This window comes from Sminthopsis crassicaudata, chromosome 2 (assembly GCF_048593235.1).
Source record: "Sminthopsis crassicaudata isolate SCR6 chromosome 2, ASM4859323v1, whole genome shotgun sequence".
NCBI classification, from domain to species: domain Eukaryota; kingdom Metazoa; phylum Chordata; class Mammalia; order Dasyuromorphia; family Dasyuridae; genus Sminthopsis; species Sminthopsis crassicaudata.
This window is the reverse complement of record NC_133618.1, coordinates 477,691,643-477,716,960: the sequence shown is the minus strand read 5'-3', so window position 1 is coordinate 477,716,960 and position 25,318 is coordinate 477,691,643. Positions and strand designations below refer to the sequence as shown.

General features: G+C 36.5%; 1 protein-coding gene across 14 annotated transcripts in view; it reads left to right on the top strand.

Moving 5' to 3' along the window:
* Positions 1 to 25,318, top strand: part of ZNF536 (zinc finger protein 536) — a 578,037-nt gene that overhangs the window by 341,359 nt on the left and 211,360 nt on the right. For all 14 annotated transcript variants that reach the window (XM_074293256.1, XM_074293266.1, XM_074293260.1 and 11 more), the window contains one exon: positions 16,070 to 16,222. In XM_074293256.1, the coding sequence (XP_074149357.1) occupies positions 16,070 to 16,222 (153 nt within the window). The remainder of the gene's footprint in view (positions 1 to 16,069; positions 16,223 to 25,318) is intronic.

The window sequence follows — 25,318 nt, the reverse complement described above, 5'->3', positions numbered from 1 at the left end:
TAATGCTAATAAACATGTCTTCTTTATAGAAATCATTTTGGCCCTGTGTCTTAAATTTTAAGAATTCCATTTGAGAAATCAAAATAAAATTACTTTTTGAGGGACCTTTGATCATCTCTAGAATTTTCTTGTTGTTTCTCTATTTTATTACAGTTCTGAGACTATGTATACACACATGCACATATATATTTTGAAATAGCAGCTATTAGTGAGGCTTTGAAGAGGGTTGGTGTAAATTCTAATGACCTGCTGCTTCATTCATGACTGGATGTATGGCCCTGCAAGCTTCTTCTCATTTTGCATCAGCCTTTCTCTGTTTCTCATAGGAATTTTCTAGAATTTTGTTTTCAGAGTTTTGGAGTACCTTTCTCCAAATGGGGTTGCTCAGGAAGGTTACATATTTCTTTATTCTAGCCTAAGATGAGACAGTTGCTACCTCAGCATGGGGTTGGTCCAAGAGAAAAATCATGAAGCAGAAAAGGTTTGCATTAAAGCAATCCTACAGTACAGTTCCTCTGCTTGAACCCCCATATCTTTGGGTGGTTGTATCTTTAGGCTGCCCCTGATTGCCTCTCCCTCGTTCTTCAGTGCCTCACACTACAGACTTTGGGTGATGTCAATTTGTAAATATGGCCCTTCTGTCCTCTATGAAAACTTACCTGTCTTCTGTCCCATTCCCTCTGGGATTGAGTAATAGTATCAAAAACAAGAGGGAACTGACCCAACTCCCAGACTGTGATTTAATCCCAAGGGGTCTGTGATGGCACTCCGCCCTCCCTACAAAAGCACTTCATAGCACGTGTGTCCAGAAGATCCATCCAGTGCTTCCTAACTCGTTGAACGCCAAACTTGTCCTTCTACTTCTGCCTCTGGAGCCTTCAGGTCAGTGAAAGGGCACTCAGACAGCAGCTGAGCAGTGCTCCTCACACCCTCTTCCCCAACACTGACTCTTTCCTGACATCACCCATGACAGGTTTCTAGGGAAGTGACAAAGAGCTCCACATGCTCCTTGTCATTCTGGAACAGAATGAGTGTATTTGGGACACAGGGTGAGTAAGCATAGATGCATTATAACAGAGCACAGGTCTTACTGGGGTTACCCCTATTCTATGTGAACCTATTACTGCTGAGGGTATCCCCATTCCTTTGGTCATCCAAGTTCAAGGCCTTGATGTTATTTTTGACTCTTTACTCTCACCCAGCCCACAGATCCAATCACTTCTAAATCATGTCCTATGTCTCTCACATCTGTCCCCTGATCTCTGCTCATACATTCTTGAGCGGGTCTCTTTTAAGACAATGGTAGTAGTCTCATTATCGCTTCTCGGTCTCCAGTCTTTCCCTATTTCTACCTATCTTCTCCATGGTTTTCAAAGTGATTTTCCTAAAGTATAAGTCACACCATTATTCAATGAACTTCAATAGTTCCCTATTGACAATAGAATCAAATATTACTTCAAATTCACCTCATCCTTTTTCAATGTCTGTTTTTATATAAGTTTTATAACAGACATAATTATAACAGTTTATGTAGACAATTATAAATTAGGAAATCCTCAAAAATTTTGATGAGGTGAGTATAATCAAAAAGTGTGGAGACCACTGGACTAGAGAAATGATCAACTCATTCATGCTAAAATGTTAATAATTGCAAGGTGTTAATGGCTCCCCTTACATAAATAATTTACAGGGTCCTTTACTGTAGTGGCCCCCAAAGTATAATATTTGTAAGTATTATGCTTATGGGACTAATACACTAAAGGCAACTGTTATGAATAGGGGGCATCCCTAATCATGCTCTTAGAAAATGTTCTACTACAGTTCAAGGGAAGATCAGAATCAGTGCTTCTCTCACAATGAAATCTATCCATTCATCTCTAGGATGCAGAGCATTCTCTCCTGTGCCCCTTACCAGATACCTTCTGTTTCTGCTCTCCTCCTCACCTTTACGCTTCCTCATTAGAATGTAAGCTCCTTGAAGTCAGCCAATGTCTTTGATTCTGTTAGTATTTACATTTCTACAGCACTTAACACTATGTTTGGCACACTTAATAAATGCTCTTTTGCTGACTCTGCGACTGAAAAGTTTTCTCTTTTGAGGTGGCATTTCCTTAGCTTCTTAGTAAGGTACATCATAATCCTAGCTCATGAAGAGAGTCCAGTGCATTTGAACTTTGCTACCAAGTAGAGATTTGTGACTCAATGAGTAGGAAGGGAGAAGCAATGAGGCTAAATCTCATGGAAATAGATTCCTTTTTCCAAAAGATTATTTATGTCCCTCCATGCTTACTATCAATAAAGTTTTCAGAGCCCTCTCTGAAAGCATTTTTCAAAGAGCTTTTTATTTTCAAAACACATACATAGATAATTTTCAATATTCACCCTTGCAAAACCTTTTTTCTTACTTCCTTCTCCTCACCCTCTCCCCTCTATGGCAAGTAATCCAATATATGTTAAATATATATAGTTCTTCTATGCATATTTCTACAAATATCATGCTACACAAGAAAAATAAGATCAAAAATGAAAAAAATAAGAAAAAAAAACAACAAAAAAATGTTGTGATCCACATTCAGTCCCCACAGGCCTCTCTCTGGGTGCAGATGGCTCTCTCCATCACAAGAATATTGGAACTAGCCTGAATCACCTCATTGCTGAAAAGAGCCATGTCCATCAGAGTTGCTCATCATATAATCTTGTTGCTATGTTCAATGTTAATGATCTCCTGGTTCTGCTCACTTCACTCAGCATCAGTTCATGTAAGTTTCTCCAGGCATTTCTGAAATCCTCCTGCTGGTCATTTCTTACAGAACAATAATATTCCGTAACATTCATATACCACAACTTATTCAGCCATTCTCCAATTGATGGGCGTCCACTCAGTTTCTAGTTCCTGGCCACTACAAAGAGGGCTGCCACAAACATTTTGGCACATACAGGTCCCTTTCCCTTCTTTAAAATCTCTTTAGGATATAAGCCCAGTAGTAACACTGCTGAATCAAAGAGTGTGCACAATTTGATAGCCCCTTGGGTATAGTTTCTGGAGACATTTAATGGAATTTTTTATACTTAATGATGTTTTTCCCCATTCCTTGTGTTGAGCTTCAGACCACTCATTTGGTATAGGGTTTGGACTGTTCTGAGGGGCAACAGTCAGACTGAGAGTCACAAAGATCTGAGTTCAAGTCCCACTTGGACACTTACTAATTGTGTGTCCTAGCACCTAATTTAACCTCTTGTGCCCTCTAACAACTTTTCAAGATTGGATTGCAAATTACAGATACTTCCTAATTTGTATTAGCAAAGGAAGTTGCCTCAGTGGAAATTCATGTACAAATGAAGTTAAAGGCCTGTCCTTGATTGCCCCCCAAAAAGAAAAGACAAAGCATTAACATTCACTTGCCAGTATGAGTAAAAAGTTTTTGGGTAATTTCCTTGCCATAAAACACAGGAAGAAAAAACAAACAGAGAGAGAGAGAGAGAGAGAGAGAGAGAGAGAGAGAGAGAGAGAGAGAGAGAGAGAGAGAGAGAGAAGGAGAGAGAGAGAGACAAAAAGAGGGAGAGAGAGACAAAGAGAGAGAGACAAAGAGAGGGAGAGAGAGAGAGAGAGAGAGAGAGAGACAAAGAGAGGGAGAGAGAGAGACAGAGAGAGAGAGAGAGAGAGAGAGAAAGAGAGAGAGAGAGAGACAAAAAGAGGGAGAGAGAGAGAGACAGAGAGAGATACAGAGAGAGAGAGAGAGAGAGAGAGAGAGAGAGAGAGAGAGAGAGAGAGAGAGAAGGAGGGAGAGGGAGAGAGAGAGAGAGAAGAAGGGAGGGAGGGAGAGAATCTCTTAAAAGAGAAAGACTTTTAGGTAGCTAGTAGAACTTTTTTTAATTAGCAAGCTCCTCTAGCTATCATTGGAATGAATGAATGGATAAGTATTTATTAATTGTTTTCTATTTCTTTGAAGGCTGGGTGGTGTACTGGAAATTAGAAAATTGGGGTCTATTCCTGTTCCTGCCACCAACTTGCTATAAGAACTTAGACACTTTTTTGTTTATTTTTCTTTGACTGCTATGAAACAAAGAATTTGGACCAGATTAACACCATTGATTCTTTCCTCTAATATCCTATGACTGTCCACCTTTCCCAATTATCCTTTTTTTTCAACAGGAGAAACCCAGAACCATTCAGGCTATGTCTCTACATCCTCCATCTTCCCATTATCAATCTCATAACCAAAAATCTAAGTTATGAAGGCAAGAGAAGCATCTGGATCTGGTATAAGATGCCCTTTAAATTTATTTTGGTCACATGTACATCAAAGTGAAAACTGAGTACATATTCTAACCCCATCCTGCTGAGAGGCCTTTGGGGCAAGGGTTCAGTGAATGTGGAGTGAGACAGTGATCTAGACGGTAAAACAGCTTTTTAATCCCAATTCAGTGGAAGAGAATTGCCTAGATTCAGTGCATATGTCATCCAATCCAACCACAGCTTACACACACGCCATTTAATAAGGATCTGTCATGAATTCCTACATGCTGCCTTAATAGATTATTTAAAATGGGGCATGTGCTTCATATGCTGCTTGCAGTAAGCTGAAAACTGTACACACAAACAGTGAGGGGTAATTGCTTAGCGTGTATCTCTTTGTTCCAGACACTTTTATAAAAGAGTATGTATTATGTATGGTGTGACCTTCAAATGTCATGAATGTGTTGTGCAATAAACTGTCAATATTTGTGGTTATAAGGTACTAGATGACTTTTACAATAATTGGAACGGCTATATTAAAAGCTTGGATCACTCAGCTGGTTAAAGAGAAAGACACAGGCCAATGTTCATCAGGGACTTGCCTTCTGCCAACTATTAAATGAAAGAGATTGCAAGGTGCTTAAGATGTCTTCTTTGTTTAAAAAAGAATATGGCAAAAAAAAAAAAGTCTCCAGGGGGATGTGTTATCTCCAAATCATCATTTTTCCTTTCCAATGTGCTTGATTTCCAAGAGAAAACCTCAGCTCTATAAGTTAATGGCAACTGACCAAATGCATTTTTTAAAAGTGATACAGCTCATGCCAGAGTTAGTTAGGTACCAAAATACCTCAAATGAATTAGACAAGGAGAGAGATTCAAAACTCTGCCTTTTCCCCTGGAAATATTTTTGGGGATATCTATGAATTATCTTAAAAGGATTTTAAAAGCTACTGACTTTTATTTTAAAGAAATTATCTAGAAATCCGTTGGGAATTTGTGGCTTTGTTGAAAACAGAACAATATAGTTCACATTGTTTCTATAAAAGAGTAGTTAATTATAAATTATGACAAAAAGAGAGGCATAGCAAATATTTTGTAATAATTACAGTGTATAATCATGGAGTGAATTACTTTTAAAGATATCTATTTCACTGCATGGTACTATTGATTAATCTCTTTTTGTGCTTATGTGCATTCCTTTTTCTATCATTGCACTTTGGCCAAGAATCATGCAAGTGCAACATGGCCCCTCATTCACTTATATCCTAGGAATTAATGAAATTCACCACTTTCCAAGCATCCACTATAGAATTTGTCTGAGTCTCTACAGATACTAGCTGGCATATTACAGTAGTACTTTCCTGTTTTCTCCTTCCAACATGGGGAAGGCCAACTGGGTGTCCCTTTTGTAGCTAGAGGCATTAGTTCTGATTGCCCAGCCCTGGCCAGGAATACCTTTCCTCTCAACTTTCAGGATTAGGTGTCATAGGTAAAGTTCCAATCTTTTCTTCTTTTTCTTCTGTTCATATTCTGTATTTGTTGATGAGAAGACTTAGTGCTGCCAGCATAAGTAGGGAGTAGGATAGAGGGTTAAAGAGAAACAAGACCATGGCACTGTGATAAAGTTTCTGAGGTCACCAATTCTTGTATTGTCTTATCTAGGATCTGAGTCTACTCCCTAGGTTCTGAGCTTTCTCTTTCTACAAGAGTCTGCTCTCATGAGTTTGCTATGATGAAAACTGATTTGTAGTGCTTAATCCTATCTAAGCTGATGATCTACTGCTGATCCCACCTTGGGCCATGAACTTATCCAAAATGAGAGTTTGTAGACTGTCAGAACTGCTCCAAAACCAGATCATAAAAAGGAAGGGGTACAGGGGAAATCCTATATCAGAAGATTTTTTTCAGGTCCAAAGAAAGTAGTTCCTTAATTATGGACAAGAGAAAAGGAATCCTGCAAACTTTCCGTGACTCTTTTGAAAATACATTAGAATTGGTAAAAACCAAAACACATTTGGTCCTCAGTGCCTGATTTTGAAACCCTTGTGTATTTCAAGGGGAATTTAATCATGTGTTTCTGATTCATTTTTACTTAACTCATCAAACTGTTGCTTTAAAGAAGCTGTATGATATTCAAGAAGCATGTAGTTTTGCTTTCTTTTTTCCTTCCTCTCTCTTTCTTTTCTCTTCTCTCCTCCTTCCTTCCTCTTCCTCCCTCCCTCCCTTCCTTCCTCTTCCTCCCTCCCTTCCTTCCTTCCTCCTCTCCTCTCCTCTCCTCTCCTCTCCTCTCCTCTCTTCTCCTCTCCTCTCCTCTCCTTCCCTCCCTCTCTCCCTGCCTCCCTTCTTCCTTCCTTCCTTCCTTCCTTCCTTCCTTCCTTCCTTCCTTCCTTCCTTCCTTCCTTCCTTCCTTCCTTCCTTCCTTCCTTCCTTCCTTCCTTCCTTCCTTCCTTCCTTCCTTCCTTCCTTCCTTCCTTCCTTCCTTCCTTCCTTCCTTCCTTCCTTCCTTCTTCCTTTCTTTCTTCCTTTCTTTCTTCCTTTCTTTCTTTCTTTCTTTCTTTCTTTCTTTCTTTCTTTCTTTCTTTCTTTCTTTCTTTCTTTCTTTCTTTCTTTTCTTTCTTTTCTTTCTTTCTTTCTTTCTTTCTTTCTTTCTTTCTTTCTTTCTTTCTTTCCTTCTTCATTTTATCAACCTTTATGTTATTTTTGTCTTTTTTCTTTTCTTTTTTACTTCTTCCCCTCTCTTCCCTTTTTTCTCTCTTCTTTTTGCTTCCTCTGTCTTCCTTTTTCTCACTCCCCTTTACCTCCCTCCCATCCTTCTTTTTCTCTCCCTTTTTTCTTCATTTAGTTTTCCTTTTCTTCTTCCTTCTGTAAAAACAAAGACATCAAGCTATAACTTTTTAGTTCCTTATTTCTCATACAGTCTCATTCCCATGCTTCCACGGAATTTAAGTTAGATTTTACCAAATATAGGTGAATGGAACGCCACAAAATTCTGAGTTAGTTTCAAGGAGAATCTCAGCACAATCAAAGAGAAGTTGACATGGGTGAATGTCCTACTGTTTCCTCATCATAATGAATAAGACATTGCTCTATTTATCTTTTTTAATATCTCAAATACAAATGGTTCTTTCCTACTAGTGAACTTCTTTTCCATTTCTAAAAGAGCCATCTATTTAAACAAATATCTGGCCAATCCATATCAATACTTAATTGTTGAATATGACTGTATCTTGTCATCATTAAATCTGAACAGAGGCAGCAAATTGATATTAGTCTAAATGGCAAGCAAGGAACTACCTAGTTATTCATAATACTATTATAATTCTTTTACATGGTGAAGGGAAACTTTAATATGAGCTGATTATTTAAAGATGTTTATAAAAATTATGTGAATCTGATGATTGACAAGTGACATCAGATATAGAAAATAATTTTTTTCCATTAGGTTATTATATGCAGTAGTGTTCCTCATTTCTAAAACTCTTAAAATCGTCAAGATAAAAAATGCATTCCTATGGGTTTCTCTGGATCCCATTTCCTTACCACTAAAAACAACTTAGAGATTTGTACTATCTGTGTTAAGGATAAAAAAGAGAATAAGATTTCCAATGCCCCCCAAACTGCTTCACCTCCTAATAGTCAACAGATCATTTTTTTATTAATAGAGTAAAATATACACCTCAAAGCACAGAAAAGCACCTTGTAATTCTTAAAATGCTTTATATATATATATATATATATATATATATATATATATATATATATATATATATATATATATATATATATATATATGTTATTGTGCAGAAATTGAGTATAAGCATATCACAAGAAAGTGTACTCTCTATTTCCATAGTCTACTTGAAGTTTCATAGATATAAAAATATCCCTATTTTATACCATAAATTAATAAATGCCAAAATATATAACCATCTTATCTCGTTAATGTTACTGAAATAACTCCCTATTCACCACACCAACTTCATTACTTTTTTTTTTAATGGAATGCTTTCTAAACTGTATTCATTGAGGCCCTGTATTGAAGTGGGTTGCATATTACTGAATCTGATTTTAGAGCTGAATATATATGAAATGTTAGAAGAAAATTTTCCCTCCCTCCATCCCTTCCTTCCTTCCTTTCTTCCTTCCTTTCTTCCTTCCTTTCTTCCTTCCTTCCTTCCTCTTTTGTAAAATGAAGATACCAGTCACTTGGTTGTTGTTAGGATCAAATGAGATAATATATAATGAATTCTTTGCAAACCTTAAAGTCCTATATAAATGTTAACTTTTGTCATCATTTCTAGCTATTTAGAGGAGATCTCATTTGGATGCCCTCTTAATAAGTTCCTCAATTCCAGAATTTCCAAAAACCAATTTTATGATCTTTCTTCACAAATGCTCTTTATGACTTCATTTTCTCTCTTGCACGACAATTCATTCAGACTCCCATGTTTTCAACCTCGGGAATATATCCTATCAATGACAAGATCTGTGAAATCCTTTCTATTCCCTCCCAAGTATAGAATGTTGTAACAACCTAACAAACTTTCCTACTTTTCTTTTATCTTCCCTCCAATCCATCTTTAATACTCTTATTCGAATAATTTTGCTCATACTTAAATTTAACCATTGATCTTCAACTAAAAATATTTCAGTGACTCCATTTCCCCCAGATTAGGACACAAACTTCTCTAACTGACCTTCAAGGCCTCCATAACTGTCACAATCTTACCTTCTTACCTTTGTAACAAAAGCTAACATTTAAGTAGTGCTTTCACTATTCCAGTCACTGTGCTAAGCACTTCACAATTATTGTTTCTGCAGAACCTCATATAAACATTGAGAGATAAATGCTATTAAGATTCACACTTTATAGATTAGTAAACTAAGATAGACAGAAACTAAGTGACTTGCCTAGGGACAGACAGCTGGTAAGTGTAGAAGTCACATTTGAACTCAGATCTTCTTAATTTCAGGCCTAGTGGTCTATCTATTGTGCCACTTTCAGTCACCCTATGCTTCAATTAAAGTAGAATAGTTTCATTCCTAGAACAGGTCCTATCTATACTTCTCTGTCTCTACAACTTTGCTCATATTATTCTCTATGCTGAGAAATTCCTCCTCATTACCTGTTGAATTTTTACCTGTTCTTTAAATTCTAGTTTAAATATCATCTTTTTTTTATTATAGCTTTTTATTTACAAGATATATGCATGGGTAATTTTCCAACATTGACAATTGCAAAACCTTTTGTTCTATTTTTCCTCTCCTTCCTCCCGCCCCCTCCCCCAAATGGCAGGTTGACCAATACATGTTAAATATGTTAAAGTATAAATTAAATACAATATATGTATACATGTCCAAACAGTTGTTTTGCTGTACAAAAAAAATCGGACTTTGAAATAGTGTACAATTAGCCTGTGAAGGAAATCCAAAATGCAGGCGGACAAAAATAGAGGGATTGGGAATTCTATGTAGTGGTTCACAGCCATATCCCAGAGTACTTTCCCTGGGTGTAGCTGGTTCAGTTCATTACTGCTCTGTTGTAACTGATTTGGTTCATCTCATTGCTGAAGAGGGCCACGTCCATCAGAATTGATCATCATATAGTGTTATTGTTGAAATATACAACGATCTCCTGGTTCTGCTTATTTCACTCAGCATCAGTTCATGTAAGTCTTTCCAGGCCTTTCTGAAATCCTCCTGCTGGTCATTTCTTACAGAACAATAATATTCCATAATATTCATATACCACAATTTATTCAGCCATCCTCCAATTGATGGGCATACACCCAATTTCTAGTTTCTGGCCACTACAAGGAGGGCTGCCACAAACATTCCTGCACTTACAGGTCTCTTTCCCTTCTTTAAAATCTCTTTGGGATATTTATGTCTATTAGTAACATTGCTGGGTCAAAGAGTATGCACAGTTTGATAACTTTTTGAGCATAGTTCCAAATTGCTCTCCAGAATGGTTGGATTTGTTGACAACTCCACCAACAATGTATCAGTGTCCCTGTTTTCCCACATCCCCTCCAATATCCCCTCCAACATTGTGCATTATCTTTCCCCGTCATTCTAGCCAATCTGACAGGTATGTAGTGGTTTTTCAAAGTTGTCTTAATTTGCATTTCTCTGATTAATAATGACTTGGAGCATTTTTTCATATGGCTAGAAATAGTTTCAATTTCTTCATCTAAGAATTGTCTGTTCATATCTTTTATTTATCAATTGGAGAATGGCTTGATTTCTCATAAATTAGAGTCAATTCTTGATATATTTGGGAAATGAGACCTTTATCAGAACCTTTGACTGTAAAAAAGTATCTCTTCTAACAAGTTTTTTTTCCCCTCTGATATCTCCTTTTTAACAATAATCTTCTCTCTCTAAACTCACATTGGACATTTTATTTTGTATCTTTCTACTGCATTCACCATCCATTATCATTTATTGTAATCAGTTGTTTTTGTGTTAGTCTTTTACTCTTTCCTATGTAAGCCCCATGAGGGCCATCACTGTCAACTAAACATTGTTTCTCTCCAAGTGTCTATCACAGATTACTCAAGATACTCAAGGAGTATTCCTAATTATTAGTGATAATGAGATTACTTAAAAGAAAAGGCAGAAAAAGAAAACACTTAAGTCCACATAAACTATTTCTAATTTCTCCATATTGCATTCTACACTCAGTACTGGTACCTACCTTATGAAAGACTTATTGATGATTTAACACAAATGAATGAATTAATGAATGCAGGTATTTTGTGTAATACAAAACAAAACCTCAGGGAGCTCCTTCGTGGTCTGTTAGGTAGATGGAAAACAATTGGGTCCATGGAGGATTTGGATATACATAACTCATGTCTTCGTCTGTGATGGCCTGTAAGACAATGCTACCATAGATTTCAAGAAGTGAAAGTGGTGAAAGCTATATCATCTCCAAATTCATCATTGGACAGAGGAAGAAAACACATATAATGAGTTCTCTGCTGTCAAGTTGCCTTTTTTAAAAGCCTACCCATTATATATAGGAAAATTAATATACAAATAGTATAACTGTTCATAGAGAAAACTTTTATCTTCTTTAATACCTGTAAGTGTAAATTTATATTTATATATATATATATATATATACATATATTTATATATATATACACACACATTGATTTTTTTCTAAATGTATATATATATATATATACACACACACACACACACATTGATTTTATATATATATATATATAAAATTTATAATTATGACCACCTGGTCATAGAGGGTTTTAAATCTGATTTTTCAAATGTCTTCCATTTTCCCTTTATAAGTCCCTTTACAGAAAGGATCAGAATAAGATGGAGTTGAGATGGAAATGGTCCATAACCAGGCCCAATAAATGCTGTTGATTGACTGTGTAAAACAGCAGTTGAAGTAATAAAATTCAGGCACACCAAGTTTCTTCTAGGTAGGAGCAGTGGCAAGTATTTTCGTCATCATGGAAAGAAGAAACCAAAAAAGAGAGGATCTATTCATCATATGCAGGGCACTCTCTTGTCAATTTCTGTCCCTATTTCATTCTATAACAGAATAGTATATTAATAATATATTATTTGTACCAATAAATCTAGAATATATATATATATATAAACATATATGTCTCTATGCCAAAATATATAACCATGTTATGCACACACCAACATATATACATGGGAAAGAATTCTGTAAGATAAATGGAATAAAGATTATCCCGCCATCTAGTGTAGTTGGCTTTATGTTTCTGTGAATACTTCTCGAGGCCACCCACATCTTATCCTTCATTGTTGTTTTGAGTTTGTTTTCTTTGTAGGATTAGTCGTAGAGTAAACTCTAGTCTTTCTGGCTCTCCAAAAAATTCAGTTCTGAGTAAAGCGAAAATTAGACTCTTAAATCTGCACAGAAAGCTGTTTATCTTACAAATTTATTCTTTTTTTATTGGGCCACACATATTCAAGATAGAAAGATAAAAGGGAAATAGATAACAGGCGATCACTTAGAGTGGCATATAGCAAAACATAACTAGTACTCTTATTCTGTAAATTCCTCCAGAGTGCCTTGTTAGTGTTATCTATATATTTATCCATAACGTTCCCTGAGCACTTATTGAAACCTAAACTCCAAATACACCATTTATTATCTCTACTATGGTTCCTGTTTGGCAATCTCTAAACCACTATTGCTCAGAGACAGTGCCCCCTCATTGCAGAAAACTTTGGGGAAAGACGTTCTCCTCCATGCAAACTGTGGAGAATGAAGGGACTATATGAACTGAAAAGTAAAAGTGAGCACCTGCCCACTTCTACCTTGAAAGCCAACATCCAGTACACTTAAGTCCTGCTAATAATTCAAAATGACAGTTATTGGCCTCCTAACTTAAACAGTCTATCTTAACTATATTCCAAGGAGGACATGTGCAGAATTTTAATCAGGTTCATATTTGTTTTAAGCCGACCCAGTGCTCCTAGCACAAAGAAAGCTGAATAACTCTGGCAGGACGGATTGATAATGTTTGGTGGGGGAAAGAGGATAGACAGGGGTCTTATTCCAGATGTTCATTTCTAAGCCATCAAGTTTGGCAATCAGCACAAATCCACTGAGGTCCCCCTAACTGGGGAGATTTGCAAACTTTCATCTTCAGTTCAATGGCTATTTATTAAAATACCTACTATGAGCAGAACTGTGAGTTAGGCATTGGGCAATTACCAAGTTTAGATAATTTATGATTCCTTCCCTTATGAAGCTTTTCAGTTGGCAAGAGCAAGAAAGATACAAACACCGATAGCCATTATACAAATTAGCATATGATAAATACATTAAAAGAGAGACAAGGAGATCAGTGAAGATTTTCTGATAGCATTTTTGACCTGGCTTTAAAGAATGTGCTGCTTTCACCTCTTTCAGTTAATCATTTGGGCCATATTCTGTGGGTTAGATATGTGGGGGCAGTTAGGCGATGTAGAAAATAGAATGCATTAGTGTCCTAGTTTTCCCACATCCCCTCCAACTACAAAATTTTTCTCTTTTGCCATATTAGCATATCTGATAGAGTTGTGAACTGATTGAACCATTCTGAAGAACAATTTGGAACTATGACCAAAAGGCTGTAAAGTTGTGCATACCCTTTTGACCCAGGACCTGTTTGTACAGAAATACTTATAGCAGCTCTTTTTGTGGTGGCTAAGAATTGGAAATCAAAAGGATGCCAGTCAGTTGGGGAATGACTAAACAAGATGTGGTAGATGGTTTTAATGGAATGTTATTGTGCTGTAAGAAATGGCAAACCAGATGATTTTAGAAAAACCTAATAAGACTTGCATAAACTGATGCATAGTGAAGTGAATAGAACCAGGAGAACATTGTCCACAACCAGCAATATTGTACAATGAAGAACTATGATTGACTTTGCTATTCTCAGCTATATGATGATCCAAAACATTCCCAAAGGTCATATTATCTGCCTCCAGAGAAAGAACTGATATTGAGTGAATATATACTGAAGAAATATGCAATATTTCTTACTTGCTTTCTTTAATTTTTTCTTTTATCCAAGTAAAAATATTTTCTATTCAAAATGATTAATATGGAAATGTTTTTAAAAGTTGTACATGTATAACACTCTGACTGCTTATTGGCTTAGGGAGCAGGGGAAAAAAAAGAAGAATGAAGGAATAGAATTTGGCATTCAAAACTTTAAACAAAAATGTTGAAGAGTAGAAAAAAATTATCTAGGCTTAAGAAATAATGTAATTTTATCTGTACTTAAGAAAATGTAATATTAATAATATAGATTAACCTTACTAGTATGCCCTTGCATTTTTATTTTCCAGAAAGACAATTGTTAAACATTAACATACCCTCACATGGAAGCCAAAAATACTAATGGTATATTATGCCATTAGTATGGAATCTAGAATGACCAAGGTGATGATTCCACTGCCCTCTGCCTTTGTCAGATCACAATATGCATCTTGTGTCCAATTTTGAGTGCCATACTTTTAAAAAAGTATTAAAAACTGGAATGGATCCAGAAAAGAGTGGCAAGGATGGTGAGGGTGACTGTTAATAGGGAATCTGAAAAAGAATAAATGTTACAAGGGGACAGACATGATAACTGATTTTTTATAGTATACAAAGTAGAAATATTAGCTTTATCATGTTTAGCCCCAACAAGTGGAATTAAGAGCAGTAATAAATTGTGTGGAAGTTATAGGAAGAAATATTTTGGCTCTATATAAGGAAAACATAAAGCTTGCAAATATTTTGAGTGAACCAAAAGTGGGATGATCTGCTTTGGCAGCTGGCTGGTTCCCCTTCACTGGAGGTCTTGAAGTGGAGGCTGCAGGATCACTTGTTAAAGATTTTGTTGAGCAAAGTTGTTGGATGAGAAGACTTCTTTGGGTCCAAATGCTCTTTACTTCACCCAAACTATTGTCCAAGAAATAAAGTCCTTGACAAACTTGTTATTCAGAATGCCACAGTCCCTGGGACCATGCACAAAAAGTTCATGCTTCTCAATAAGGGGCAGAATTAAGAACAAGAAAATTATTCCCTCCTTTACTTCTCACTTAGCAAGGCTCAGGTCACTCATGCCAAACAGTGGACTGATCACCCTTTCAAAACAGAAACCTCTTACCAATTCCCATGAAGCTCTCCTATTGCCATCTTCCTCCATGTATACAAACATACAAAATTGTGCTGGCCACTGTACAAATATATTTTCTTTAAATCTGCTTCGGCCCTCTGGGGGAATCACCTTCTTTGTCCTTCTAATGCAATGTAGAGCAGCAAGGAAGACCTCTCCGAGTCCCATAAAAATTGTTCTTTTGCCTTTCCTTTTCAGAAATGCTACCATACTCATCCTGCCTTACTAATATTCCCTCCTTTGGCTGTTTGGTGTCAGACCTCGGGTGCTGCAATAACATATCCTCCAGCCACGAAATATTTTAACACTTTTATTTACTATTATGTCCCATAATTTCTGTGCAGAAGGCAGCAATATGTAAATTTTATTCCATTTTCTAATGGTTTGGGTTGCATAACAAATAACAGCAGGAGAAACAATTTGTATTGATACTTTGCAGGGGAAATGTTCAAGTCACTGCAAAAAGATTTAACTCTGTGAGGCTGTAAGTTTATGGGAGTTTTGCAGCTGAGTTTTTGCACATGACTTTGAATATGTCACTATATGTTTATCATCATCTAATTGTGGAACAGAATTTCCATACTTTCTGTCCTTCCATTTTAGAGATTGCTGTGGTGCATAGATAGAAGACACTACAAGGGATAAATGATCAGTTTGGATAATTCTCTTTCCTGTCCCAAAATAGCTGTGTGGGTTTTTTTTTATCATGTTGGTGGGACTCAGCTGAGGCACATTTTTTTCATTTATTGCTTTATTTAATGCAAATGTGATTTCGATCATAAAGTGAACTATCCAGCTAGTTCATATTATAAATTAATCAGATTCAACAAAACACTAACATTTTAAACTTTTCAAAAAAAATATTTAATAGGAGCTAAGCAAAAGAAGAAATCAAACCAGCTGCTGACACAGCTGTTTCTTTTCTTGTATAATTCAGTTCAATATAAAGGTACCATATGCTGCTTAAAACGATGATAGGAAAGATGAAATAATTTAAGAGAATAACAAGAAAATACATGAATTGTCAGCATTCTGTCAGATTTAAAGAATGAAATAGACAGGTGTAGTATTGACATGTTTAACTTTGTGTTGTGTTAGCAGTTTTGGTGCGAACAACTTCTGACATGTGCTGAAGTGATGTGAGAACGTTTTTCCTCTGTTGCAGACATTGGTGAAGAGGCTGGAAGATCTGTCGGAGTCCAGCCACCAGCTCTGCTAAGAGATAGGAGTCTTGGATCAGCAATGAAGGACTGCCCTTATTGTGGAAAAACTTTCCGAACATCCCACCATTTAAAGGTGCATCTGCGAATACATACAGGTGAGAAATCTGGGATACATTGAAGGCAACCCAAACCACACGCAGGGATAGGGAATATGACACATTCCTAACAGGCTAGAACCAATGACTGAATCACTGGCTCTGGTTCTGAAGCAAGCCCCAGGCTCTATATAGATGTACCCTATTGGTACCTGATTCCCTCGTTCACCATAGCTATCTTTTAACACTTCTTTCTCATTCTAACCAAAAACTAGTCCTGTTGCTTTTTTTGAACTTCCTAGCAGACTTTTCCTGTTTTTCTATGCTTTCTTTTATCTTAGATTTCTTGTCACTTTGGTTATTTTCCTGATCTTCTATCCATTATGATCTACTAAGATATTTCCACTAGCTTTTTTGTTTTGCAGAGTTTCCCCCTACTATCACCACCTTTCACCCAAATCTATTTGGAATATGGACACCTCCATTTTCTTTGATATTTTCCTGACACTTTATCCATTGGAGTTTGAGCTGCTTCAGAGGATAGACAAATACACCATTTATTTTCAAAAATAATTGTGGCACATTTCCCAAGAAATCAATAAAACAGAAGGCTGTTCAGAGATATTTAACGTCTACAAGCCTCATTTCTCATTATGTGGCTAAAGACTAGGCCACCTAATGGCCTTACCTGGTTTATAAAAAGCCTACTGACGCTAAGAAGAATACACTTTGGGGTTTGCAGCACTGGATTCGTTTTGCTTTGCATACCTGTTAGGAGACTGCTTCAGGGAAAGCTATTCCTTCTGTATTTCTGAACACCATGCTTGCCATTCCTATTCGCCTTTTCATAGACAATCAGCTCTTGTCAAGTTGACTTGAGTAGTGAACTACAGGTCTGTCCAGCATCTATGAAGTACTGACTTCATATGTTTAACTCTACTCTAGATACTGTGAATGCTATAAGAAAAGAAAAAGGTATCATTGTATCTTTTGAAACAGCAATGAAATAGTGTAGAGGTGAAGAGAAAAATGCTAGATTCAAGCCCCAATTTTATTACTTATTATTTTGGAGCCTTTAGGCGAATCATCTTACCTCTACAAATGTTCATTGCTTTATCAAAAAAGAAAGAAAGAAAGAAGAGAGAGAGAGAGAGAGAGAGAGAGAGAGAGAAAGAAAGAAAGAAGAGAAAGAAAGAAAGAAGAGAGAGAAAGGAGAGAAAGAAAGAAGAGAAAGAAAGACAGAAAGACAGACAGACAGAAAGACAGACAGAAAGACAGACAGACAGACAGACAGACAGAAAGAAAGAAAGAAAGAAAGAAAGAAAGAAAGAAAGAAAGAAAGAAAGAAAGAAAGAAAGAAAGAAAGAAAGAAAGAAAGAAAGAAAGAAAGAAAGAAAGAAAGAAAGAAAGAAATTAGGGAATTGGATTGGATCATTTGCAAGATTTTTTATCAGGTTAAGACCTAATGAGAGAAAAACACAGACATGTATAATTGAGCTCTAGCTACCCACAAACTCATAAGATCTGAAAATATGCATTGATATGTAGAAAAACAGTTTCTAGAAAGCATAATTTAGGACCAATAGGTGGAAATTTACAGGGAGGCATTTTTGATTATGTATGAAGAAGACGTTCTTAATAATTAGAGCTTTTCAACAATAAAAGATTCTACTAAGGTAAAGATCCCTAATCCTGAAGGTCTCCCAACAGTGTAGATGGCCAATTGTCAGGGATATTGTAGAGAGTCTCAAGTTTTAGATAGAAATTGGATCAGATGATTACTGAGAGCCTCTCCAACCCAGAAATTCAGTGAATCTTTGATGCTGAGACTGTAATTATGATTTGAAGCTATATAAAAGAGAAATCCTGGCGAGTGAGAGTAGGAAGCCTGGAAATGCCTTCCATTGACATCTTCACTTGCTAAGCCATGTTCCTCCCTATTTAGAGACTGAGGCCTTTAATGGTTAAGGATCATTCAGGTACAGTGAAAATGTGAGGGAAACAAACTGATTCAGAGATGTTCACCATCCTGCCATTTATGAGCATGTTTGGTAAAGATAAGGGATAGCCTGCTTCACTGACTTATTTTAAGATAGGTTTAGAATTCTGGTACCACTTCCTGCAAAGTGAGTAAACTGCTTTCTGATGTGTAAATAGGCACTTTGGGAGATACCTTCACAATTTGGGGAATGATAGTGAGGACATTTATTTCTTTCATTCCCTGAAGTCCCACAGTGATGTTTCATAATCAGTTTCTTCTAAGTCCGTTAAGCTAAGTGCTTAGCTACCCACTCACCTCTTTTCCTGACAGAATTAGTAGCCATACTGGCAAGAATTTCTGCCTCCATCCTGTCCACTGGTGGGGCTAGTAGAAGCTATTTTGTGTGTTTTAAAGGTTGAGAAGGATTACTCAGCCAGAAGCCCACTGAGTCAGAGTTTAGGGCAGGGACTGTAGACAGTGAACCAGGGAAGTGCCCACTGACAAAGTCATTTCTAAGAACCTTACAACTAGATGCAAAAAAGGAGAGAAGGCATAGAAATGTCACCCACGCAAATACCATTTGCTGTATGCTGCATTAAAAAAGCATAATCGTCACCAGATAAAGATCAATTTCCTTTTTATCTAAGAACAAAGAAGTTGGAAAATGCTTACACTTGTGTATTTGAATAAAGCAGAAAGTGTTGCATGTTATAAATAAGCAAAATAAACATTCATTATAACAATGTAAAAGTGTAGATTACAAGAGCAATTAAAAATCGAAACCAGGTATTTCTTATTAAATGTTTAATAGTTGGATTCCAGTTATAAAAATGTACTTCCTGGATTTTTTTCCTGATACTTCTTCTATTTGGATACATGATTTACAGCACACACTTGGCACAATATTTTTAGGTGGGAAAGTTTTCTGTATTGAGCTCGATTGAACACTATCAAGCACCCTTTTTGGAGCCAGCATGTAACAATGGAGTCTCCACTTTAATTGCCCAGGATAGGAGGTGGTACAGGCTCTGTATTTTTCCATCATACTCCATCTTTATTAGAAGTCTTGGTCGTATAACAGTGACTGATAAAAACCACTTTTCTTTTTTTCTCCACTACATTAACTCAATTACAGCTCTTCTTTTCCCAACACCTGTTTATTAGAGACGAGCTCAAGTAGTTTAACAGAAGTCAGGTTTCTCTGAACACCTGGGGGGCTTGGAGCAGCCTGCAGGTAACTTGAATTTGGTAGTGCTAACCTAGGAGAGATCTAATTCAAAGTATTCCCCTGGGACTAAAAGCCTACGGGACAGATGTGAATCCCCCAAGCTGGGCTGGCAACAGATACTGGCCCACCTCTGGCTGTCATCAGAGAAGTCATTAGTCACTGCCAATTCGGAACGCATACTGCAATTTCACCCCTCTCTGAAACGATACCTTGGATGGCAATGGGACTCCTGGGAAAGTGTTGGACATGCTCAGTTATTCCCCAAAAGCACCATGAAAAGCAGTACTATCTGGACTCAATCAATGTAGGTTAGGAAAAGCCAAGTATCAATAAGGATTCAGTTGTAACGTGCAACTTGATGCAATAAAATTCTGTCAACAAGGTATTCAGTATACCTATACAATAATTAAGTTATCTAATACATTAAATTGGATTCCTTTTTTCCCCTTGGTAAAAACCTAATGTGTAGTAAAGCGCCCTCACTCTTTGACAGTCACCAGGGGAATTGCTTAAGGCAGGAATGTGCGAGGATGCCCAGGGCGTGCATTTACTGTACCGGAATAGTTAGGTGCCTGCCAATCCCCTAGGACCCAGAAGGAATGGATGCCCCTCCCAGTTTATCCCCTTCATCACCTGGTGAGGCTTGGCTACTATTGGGGGGCACATCTAGACACTGACTGCTCTACAGGCCCTCGGTGATTTTCAGATGATGTGATAGCCCTTGATATATACCTGATGGATTCCCCAGTGCTTTAGGAACACCTTTGGCTTTCCATAATGGGGCTGCAATTGCTAGCATGACTATCTTTAAAAAGATATCAAATAGCTGTAAGAGTGGCAACTCAGACACCTTCAAGTCCACAGACTAGTTAAAAACAAGTCCCATTTTCTCATTTTATGTATGTTTATTAACGCGATTCCTCTGTGCTGTGTTCAGTGTTCCACACTTCTCACTCCCCAACTCCACCTTGGGAAACCTCTTTCAACTAATGGGGGGAAATGGAAAGTAGACAAATGATGTTTCAGCGATTGATGCCATCAGGGTCAGAGGAATGTGCCTCCCTAGAATGTCAACGTGCAAGGTAACCAGCCCTGCCCACATGCTTTATGCTTCTGTATTGGGGAGGCAAAGGAGCCTAGGCTGGCATGGACACATGTTTGTGTAAATAGAGGTGGGAAGGAAGGTCATGGGAAGTTTTCACCTCACAGTGCATTTGAGAGCACACTCAAATCTTGAATCCATGTCATTCAGATTTCATGAAAACTACCCAGTGAAACCAAAGAAAGAGGGTGGAATTTTCCCATGATTCTTTTCTCTAGCATTCTGAAGGAGTGTATAAAGTCAGTGACAGTTACCTAGCTGAGGCTTTATTATAATTAAACATAATAGAGTCTGAGTCTTCATGATATCAAAGAAACTGATGAGAAAAAGTGAAATTCCTACCAAATAACCAGATAATCCAATCTGTTCTAGCACTAATATAGGAATTCCTGCCTCCTTTTTGTCTTTATATTCCTTTGGACTGAAAAGAAAGCTTTGAATAGTTGTCACTAATTATTCCTACAATTTGGCTTTAACGTCTTCCAATGAATTGATTAAATGGACCAGTAAATTAGGGATAGTGGACACACAGCCAAAGCCAAATCATTATGTGTCCCCACGCCATCCTGATGACCTCAAGGGAAGATGGGGCCAGCTCTGAATTGGCACATATTCATAAATGACAAGGCAGCGAATTGTCATTTGTGTCTTTGTCCTTGTCATCGTCGTATTTTAATCACAGCCTGCCTCAGTTTCTCCATCCAAACAATGGGTTTAGTTGTTTTGGGTCTGCCAAGGTAACATGACAGTGTTAATGGCATAGCATTTAGAAAGTGCATTGAATTTGTGGGATGAAAAGTGAGATATAATAATTCCCCGCCATCACCATAATGATAAAAGTTCTTAGTGCAGTTAAAGATCCAACGTTTCATCTTCAAAGAATTTCACAAACATCGACTAGTAAATAAATGTATGCGGAGATGAAAGTTTAGAAGGCCTAATTCAGGTGCCTTATGCCCTGTAGTAAACGTAGCTTATCTTTGACACTTTTATTATTAACTCCACTAAAAAAGGTAACTATTACAGTTTAGAATTGAGAGGCACACATTATATAAATTAATAAAATCAAGTGGAATAAAAATAAATGCAGTCTGAACATCATATCCCTGGGGTTAGCACAGTGCTTGGCACACAGTAAGTGCTCAATAACTGCTTGTTGACATGACACATTCTGTTGTGCTCTAAGTGAGAACAGTTACCTTAGTAATATAGAATAAAAGATGTCTGTGCCCTGCAGTACAGAGAATTTTTTTATTTAAATTAAGCTTCCTTCGTTTTTACATTTCTAAGATGAACTAAAAGCTCATTTTATTTCTCCGGAGTCCCCATCCTTAACACCACACGACTTGCTCTTCCTGCCTTAATGACATCCCAAACTTTTGTGGAAAATAATTGATTGAATTTAAATTTCCTTAAAAGTTTAAGAGGTAATGTTACAGTATAAATTCCCTACCAAACACTAAGTAGGGAAATATCCATTAGTGAAATTAACTACAGTTTCTAGGTAGCTAACAATGTGCAGTATACAGTAGGGCATGGCTAATGAACACTGCAGTGGGTGATATTTCATTATACAAATTAATGCTCACATTTTAATGGGAAAGTCACATAATGAATCTCGGCTTCAGTGACAGCAATTAGAGACACAGATTGTCCCCTTCTGGACAAGGCACTGTTTAGCAATAAGCAGCTGTGTAAAAAGTCTTCAGGTTTACAACATATATATGCTTTGGGGGAATTAGTGTACAATTTATATTAATGTACTGAAGCTTCACTGCAAAGGAACAACCATATTTATCTCTCCTGGTATTAACTAAGTAAAGACATGTAGAAGGACTAAATAAATATCAGATATAAGGGGTGAATAAGTGAAAATATTTAATTATAGAACTTAAAAGTGAATGGGATTTTGCAGGATGGTTGAGTGACTTAAAATAAGGTTAGAAGCATTTAACTGGTTTAAAAAGCATGATTTAGAGAAGTCTTTGACAGAAAAATATTAATATCCACTTCTCCCACCATTCTTGCTAGCTTTTTCAGATGAACATTGCTGTAATTCTACTTTGAATATAGCACTATAATATTTCTGCAGAACTGTGATGTTTCCTTTCCTCTAGAAAGTATAAAGTGAATGATCCAAATGATAAAAGATGTTACCGTGTAAAAATAGACATAATGAACTAATTAAACCACTCAGTTATATATTTCTAAAGAATTAGACAAGTTATCAATAATATTCCCATGATGAATATACATTTTATGTCACTGGAAAGCAAGTTTCACTGTAAAATGGCTTCAATAATTTCATTTGTCCATTGGAATTATGAACTGATGACTCATGATTTTATCATGCTTCTTTTCCCCCCAAAAAAATCCTCTTTTATAGGATTATATGATTTTTTTTGCCTTACATTTTTAGGCTTTGAAAATATTCTGATAGAAAAAATATTGAAGGTCCCTATTATAAAAATGACGTTTCTTCTTTATAACCTTTCCTTTCATTCAAGGTGGACAAATAAACAGCAAATATTAATAGTGCTCTAGTCTTTTCTTTAGCCTGAGGCTCAAATATTTTCTCCATTATAAAAACATCTCTATTCTCTGTTTCACCCCACCTCAATAACTTCAAGAGGTGCTGGATGTGATAAAGGACTGATCCTTCTGGGAAGTTTAAGTTCTTTCTGGGTATCTGAAAATTTGGAAAAGCTGGATATGTTCCCACAAAAACTTACATGGCAACACAGGCTAATTTACGACTTAAGTGGTACATCATTCAACTAGACAGTGATGCTGGCAAGGTGACCAAGGGTTACCTATTTGTGAGGCTGGACTGAGAATTCTTTTCCAAATCTTTGACCCAGTCAGTCCTTGCTTAAGATTGGGAATGTATCAATTCCACTTAGTTTCCCTTTGGCAAGAAGTCTGATAGTACCACTGAAGTTTAGGGTCTGCTAGGGCTGGCATAATAAATTTGCTTAGTGAATATTTGCGCCAAATGGCATGCTCCGATGCTAATATACTTCTTTTTAAAATTATGAAACATCCATTGGCTGTAGGTGACTTCTATAGTTGTTTATGTCTGCTTAAGGGAAGAATGTATTGGAGGCATTTTGACCAAGATTTCAAAGGTTACCAGTTTGTTGGTGAGCGCTTTTTTGTCAGCTGCTACTTTAACCCCAACTTTTTTTATGAAAAATGTGTCTAGAAGCCAATTAAAAAAAACTTGTTCACTGGAGAAAAATTTGGGAAAGAAATTGCTTATTTGGGGATATAGAGGACAATATAGAGGACATTTCTAGTAGAAAAGTAGCCCTTTGGACATGTTGGGATTTGAGCTTTGTATTCTCTTAGCCTTTGGATGGCCAAAAACACACTACTATTATAGACGACACACATTTCATTCATTTTGGGTATGTTATGTAGACTGAATTTTTGATCTGGGATCTGTAAGCCTCTTATGGGTATGTGGACAGTTTTCAGTGATCCATCAGCTTGGAATGGGGAAAAATCTCTTTATTTTAGTATACACAGTTTCCTTTGTAACACTATGATTTTTATTTATGTACATAAAAACATCATTCTACAAAGGATCTATAGGTTCCACCCTATTGTCATAGGGGGCCATTATACACAAAAAAGATTAAGAACCCATGTTTAGTATATAACTTATAATACAAAAACTTTCAGGGTAGGCAAATTAAAACAGGAAAAGCAAAACAATGTTTGAGGTTTCTGAAAATTGCTTTTTAAAAAGAAGAAAAGTTAACAAGTTTGAAAACAAGTTTACAGACCCCAAGTTAAACTAATCTCATGTGAACTTATATAGATCTGTATAGGTCATTCCCTCACTGGATTTCTGTGTTTAGAGTAAGAATTCTTACACTCAAGAAAGTTTAGTTATTGAAATCCTAAAAAGGCCTTTGAAGTCTCCCTTCTTTTCCTTTTTTGTAAAAAAAACCCACAAGCATGGTGAGAGAGGAAGACATTGGATCAGATATATAGGTTTTAGTCCAATTTTTGCCATTAATTCACCATGGCTTCTTGGACATGCCATAGGATCATAGGTCTAGAGCTTTCAAAGAATATTTCATCCAACTCCCTCATTTTCAATTAAGGTTGTGATTTGTCCAAGATAATATAGGTAGCAAATATTTAAGAGGAGATTTGAACCCAACTCCTCTGACTCCAGAATCTAAAGTCTTTCTGTTTGTACTCTTTCTACTCTGGATTTCTGTTTCCTTTTCTGGAAAATGAGGGGGTTGAACTGGCTAGTATCTAGATCATCACAAATTCTGACAGACTGTGAATCCTAGATCTTTAAAGCCCAGTTCAAGTATTACCTCTTACACGAAGTATTCCTGATCTCTTTATTTTTTGACTGAAGCTATTTGTACATTTATCTCATCTCTTCCACTAGATTGTGAGCTTTATGAGGAAATTCTGGATCTTTAATTTAATTTAGAACTTTGAACTTCTTGTGTCAAATACTCCTTTTGCACTCTGGAGAAACATAGGGACCTCTCTTCAGAACAAAAATGCAGAAAATAAAATTTATAGGATTATTAAAAAACCAATTATGTTGAAAGAGTTATCAAAAATAATTTTAAGCTCAAGTTCACAGATGCCAGAACAAGAACCCCTAAGATAATATTTATAGATAGAAAGCACCCGAACATTTTATTGAATTTTTCTCTATCTTTCTATGAAGTATTCATTCAGTATATATGCTAAGAAACATTTTCTCCTGGGTCTTTCTTTGTACCTGTCTATATACTCTTAAAAAGCTATCATCTCAAATAGCTACAATGTCATAGAGACACTTTTGAAACATTTAGGCAATTAGGT